The sequence below is a fragment of the Hyalella azteca genome, unplaced genomic scaffold, assembly GCF_000764305.2.
Source record: "Hyalella azteca isolate HAZT.00-mixed unplaced genomic scaffold, Hazt_2.0.2 contig3406, whole genome shotgun sequence".
NCBI classification, from domain to species: Eukaryota; Metazoa; Arthropoda; class Malacostraca; order Amphipoda; family Hyalellidae; genus Hyalella; species Hyalella azteca.
The window spans coordinates 145960-151513 of record NW_025933656.1 but is presented as its reverse complement, the minus strand read 5'-3'; the positions used below and the strand labels follow the sequence as shown (position 1 = coordinate 151513).

At 36.2% G+C, this 5554-nt stretch overlaps 1 protein-coding gene across 1 annotated transcript in view; it reads right to left on the bottom strand.

The window, feature by feature from the left end:
• Positions 1 to 533: 533 nt before the first annotated feature.
• The window catches only part of LOC108677497 (nuclear speckle splicing regulatory protein 1), a 6086-nt gene continuing 1065 nt past the window's right edge, over positions 534 to 5554 (bottom strand). The window contains exons 2-5 of the mRNA XM_018165721.2: positions 3039 to 3183; positions 2375 to 2533; positions 1830 to 2037; positions 534 to 1333 (exon numbers count right to left, since the gene is read on the bottom strand). Of these exons, the coding sequence (XP_018021210.1) occupies positions 702 to 1333; positions 1830 to 2037; positions 2375 to 2533; positions 3039 to 3183 (1144 nt within the window). The 3' untranslated portion in view covers positions 534 to 701. The remainder of the gene's footprint in view (positions 1334 to 1829; positions 2038 to 2374; positions 2534 to 3038; positions 3184 to 5554) is intronic.

Sequence of the window (5554 nt, the reverse complement as noted above, 5' to 3'; positions counted from 1 at the left end):
TGCACTGACAGTAGGTGAATATGGTTAATGAAACGTCCATTTCAAGTGACAATACCTTGAAGTTCCAAGATTCAGACCTTATTCCAAAACTTTGTTCATAACCAATATTCACAACATAACTTTAAATCCTCTGACTTATTTATGCTACCATTTCATCACAAGGCGGGATTTCATCACAATTTTTAACACGTTTTTCTTAGCTTAGCTTCGCGTTTGTTTGTTTATTTGTTTGTTTGTTGTTAACATTGACAACGAAAATTAGCCCACTTCTGATTGTTCTAGAGATCTGAAATTCGGCATGCAGGCTTGTGGACTAAAAAGTAGAAAATAAATTATGGTTCGCCCCAAAACAACGTGGGTCGGGCTGTACGTTCACCATCAAATTTCCAAAATTCGTGTGTTGTGTGATTTTCGCTTTAATCATAAAACTGCCCGACACACGTTTTTTTTGGGCGAACCATAATTTATTTTCTACTTTTTAGTCCACACGAAAAACGTGTTTTTTTTTAAAAAATTTTAAGTATTTTATTAATAATTCAACTACGGCACCAGAATTATTGAGAAATATTGAAATATTTTTGTCTAATGTGATCTCAAATTATACGAAAAATGCGACTCATACATTGCAGTATTAAACATCTCTCCGATTGTATATGATAATATGATCTACATAAACATTACATAGGACAAAAAGATGGAAGTTAAGCGTTCTCCCTCTCAGCTTTCCTAATTAAATATCGTTGCTGAGCTTCCACGAATTTGTCCCCGACCGTCCGTTTGGCAAACAGACGCTCGACGCGCTGTTCCCTAGTCTCTGCCACCTTAGCAGGGGATGGAGTGGGCTCTTCCACTGATGTTTCACTTTCTGAGGAAGATGCTGCTTCTTCTTTTATATTGACATGATCATTCGCCTCTGGTGACTCGTTTCCACTTTCACTACATTCTTCTTCTAGTCGACGAAGTCGTTTGGCATTTGTTTTATCACCTGATTTGTTTGTTTTAATTTTACGAAATTCCACTCGTTCACTAGAATCATTTGATTTGTTGGTCTCAGTTCTTCGTGCCTCACGCAAAGTGGGATTTTCTGGAACTTCCTTGCGATGAGGTGAGCGAGACCGAGATCTGCTGGTGTCACGAGGAACGATATCAGTTTTTCTGTCAGCAGGACTTCTGAGGTCTGAAGGATGTTGGTCGTCCACACGCCTGTCGTCCACACGCCTGTCGTCTGAAGGAATTACTGCGTCACTGACAGGCACATCGCCCATCACTCTTTGCTCAAAGAGGTTCTTGTAGAAACTTGCTCTGTTTGTGTCTTTCTTGGCTTCGTTTTTCTCTGTAAAAATTAACATAATAAAATATAATTAACATGCAGCAGTAAGAAATCAATATGACAGAGTGCATGTAAATGTACATTCAAGTTTGCTTCGGAATCTTACTTGCTTCTTTTAGCTTCATCTCCAACTAAAATATAACTTTACACACGATAAATGATTTTCAATAAATTTTTACTTAATAGTAATTAATAATCCTACTAAAATTATTCATTTATGATCTCAATTGATAAATACACCACATTAAAAAAATAATACCAAATTTCAAGGCATAACAACAGCATCAGCTGTATTATTCAGAATATTGGTGTATATTACAAACAATTCATTCCGGTTTAATAAGGAGACTTCTGAAATCTTTCCAAAAGTGCCAACCAAGTGAAGAGCCTTCGACGCCTTAGAGTGTGAAGCTCATCACATCATCAGTCAAATGACATACGGTAACAATAAACAAAAAAGCATTTTAATTGGAGATGTAGATTGAACTTGAGAGTTTACCTTCAACCTTTGCTTGCATGATGTCCCGAGCGTCTGCTTCTCTGATCTCTTGCAGTTTCTTGCTGTAGGCGGGGGTGACGAAGGACTCCTTGTCTTGGAAGATGCTGCCCTCTGCTTGCCTCTCCTTCTGCAGCTTACGCACAGAGCAGCGGTCGCGCTCCAGCTCCCGCCGGCGTGCTGACTCCAGGATGCGTCCTATGTACTTAGGCTGCACACATCCCATTATTACTTTACTTAAAATGAACTTTAATTTTTTTTTTCAATATCATCATATGCGTGTATTGGGCAGTACAATGTTACGCTTTGTAAAACCGTGTTATGTACTACAAGGTTATGGATTCCAGGTATAAATCATGATCAAATGTGACTTAAATATTTATTTATGAATGCAAAACCAAGTCGCATAAGAAAGCATAAATTCTAGTATCATTCTAATACTTAACTATGCAAGTGACAGTAAAATTGATCATCAGTACAACATGAAATAGGTAAAATATGTTATATATGTCTGATTTTATCCAGACGTTGAATCAATCATAACCTACAGCAGTGTCAAGCTGCCGACGCTCCTTGACAGCAGTAAGCTGTGCCTGCTGCTGGTCGTAGTGCTCATCATACATGAATATCGAGGGGTCCTCTTCAAGAGCCTCCCTCATGAGCCGCCTCTGTTGAGCCTGCTGCGCTGAGTTGCCTTCTCCTCGTTTCTGAAGAATAAATGTTATCAACTCCTGGTAACATGGCATGGGTAAATATATTAAACTTGTTATATACTGCATAAAGGCTAAGAAATTTACATGCAATTTTGAGTGTCTCTTCAGCATTGTTGGAACTGTGATTCAGAGCTCTACGTCTGCAGCTAAAATCTTAAACGGAGAACAATTTTGCTTCGTGAAACCACTAAGAAGTGCTAAAAAAAATTTCATTGATTTTGTATTACATTGTTCCAAATTGTATTTGCTATGTTGGTACAGATGTTTAGGAATCATATTTTTATGGGAATTGTTGAACTTTACTCTATGGTTTATAGAAGAAAATAATGTACTTTTAAAATCTCTGAATCTAAAATCTAAATACTATTTGATGTCATTACTAAAATAATCCTGAATTTTGGTACATACTTGGTCTTTTAACTAGACATAAATATTTAAATTAAACTACAACAAAAAAAAAATATATTTTAATGAGAAAGTATTCATCACAATAGATCACCTGTACTCGACTCTGTTCTTCTTGTGGGTCATCATCTTCAAGCTCATCATCTGAAGTCCGCAGAACATTGATCTTGCGAATGCCTCCCACACCGGCAGCTGATCTTGCCTCATCTCTCCTAGCTGAGGCAAGGATCAGCCCATACCTGAACATATCATACAATAATAAGGGCTAATATTCACAATAAAATTTCATATATATAGTTTGGAAACAAATTGTAATCAATTCCTGCTTTTATTCAACAAAATGATGCACAAAATATAATGATTTAAGAATGCACTTGATTCATGAAAAAATGTCATGACATATATAACACCTCTGAGCTGAGTGGGAAAAAGTTTTCACATCTTCAAGTAAATGCAAAGCAACATAGAAATGTTAAATTGTGATTTCTGTAATTTCATTCTTGAGATTAATCGACACTACACTTATGCTAAACTGTCATGCTGTTGCCTTAAGAAATGGTTGTTTAACAACTGTTATGGCTGAGAAAAAACTAATATGATTGACTCTACTTTGAGGGTTTAAGACGTATATAAACAATGGGCCAACTATGAACATGTCTGAACTAGTTTAAGAACTTTTGCCATGATTTATATATTCACAATTGATCCAGCTGTGCCCCTTGCTTGATCCAAAAATATCAATTGATTTGTGAAGTGAATGTCTGGTTCCATGTATTTTGATACAAGAAGACATGGGTATGTTATCAGTCCATAATTCCCTTTCCCCAATTCCTAACCAGGCCCTGGCTCAAGAACAACTCACAGTTCATAGTTTAGGTTCACTTCATCATTTATCAGCCCAAATCTGTATCATTAACCTGCTAAGTTGCTAAATTGTATAAATTATCTTCATGTAACACTGCTTAATTACTTCTTTATAAGATTTATGAGTGATAATATAGGTTTGTGTTTTTCAACTTTAACAGCTTATATTCTACAGGCTGAATTTTTTTTTCTGTCAAATACCCACATTCAAATTAGGCAGAGCCACAACAAGATTAACAACAATAAACCAAATCGTGCACTGATTTAAAGTCACAGATTTTCACTGATGACCAGATCTGAGTTTGACATTACGTCAGTAAGCTGCAAGATTCCTGCAAGCTAAACTACCTCCTGCCATTCTCAAAGCTGTGAGATTCCTGCTAGTTGAATTACCTCTTATTTAATTGTTAACAAAATTGCTGATTAGGCCAAAAGATCCCATATGTATAAAAAATTTGTCACTGTATCATTGCAAGATTTCATTTATAAGTTAAGAAAATTCCAATCCTGCATCAGTGCAAATCTGTTCATCGAGTAGGAAAGGTTAACAAAAAATCACATTTGCCACCACTTCAGAAAAAGTCCTACGTTTTTCTGAAATATTATGGCTCTAATAACATATAATTTTAATAGGTATGAAATCTTGTGGATAGTGTTACTGATCTACGCATTTTAGAATCCCTATATATATTCAAGCAGAAGCCTAGTCTAAATGCCGCTTTTAGCTCCGTTCCTCTTGAAATAGTATCTTTCATTTTTTTCGAAAAATTCACACGAACAAAAATGTCTTAGAATTCTGTTTTGCATATGTGTACCAAGTTTCAGAGTGATCCGTCTGTGAATAGTCGAGATAAATTTTACCCTAGACGCTCCCCTTAACAACTGTTATGGCTGAGAAAAAACTAATATGATTGACTCTACTTTGAGGGTTTAATACCGTATCCATGATACTTTACTCAGTTTACTGGTCTACTTATTAACTTATAGGACTCAAAAATGAACTTGAGGGAGTCTAAAAATTCTCTGCTCTGTCACTATGTAGGAATAAGACATATATAAACACTGGGCCAACTATGGACATGTCTTTATGGAGCCATAAAAAAAGGTGAAATTGGCCAGATCCACAGACATTTTAGTCTGATAGACGGGTGGCCGGTGGATTCTGTCAATTTTTCTAGGCCATACTCCTTAGCGGCTTAGCCTAGGTAGGTTAGGGTTAGTTAGGATACATAAACTAGGCCTATATTAGTTTATGGCTTAAAATTATCCAATTTCTTAGACTGGTAGATACTATGTGATTTATGAATTGGCAAATTTATGGCTTAGATTAATTTCTAACCTAATTTTGCTTCTACCTAGGTACATTATTTTAGATTTTTAGATTTTAGTTATGTGCCTTTTAGCTTTTGATTACTGTGTAATCAAAGCTATCTGCGACTGCATTACTGTGTGAGCTATCTGCAGACTGCAGTATCTGGCACCTTCTTAATTCAAGCCTATTTCAAACTCCATTCTCCAACAGACCAACACTAACAGGGGTATTATTGCAGATTAACTACATCCAAAAAAAGGGTGTTTTTTTTTTAATTATATGTTTTTTGGGGTGTAGATTACGAATCTGAAATCCATTTTTGGCGGTCGGCATCGGAAAACCGATTTTTTTCCGACCCAAAAATCGCGCTAAAAATGCCTAACCCGTTGCACTGCAACGGGTAAAGAAGACGAAAATGTTACCCGTTGCACTGC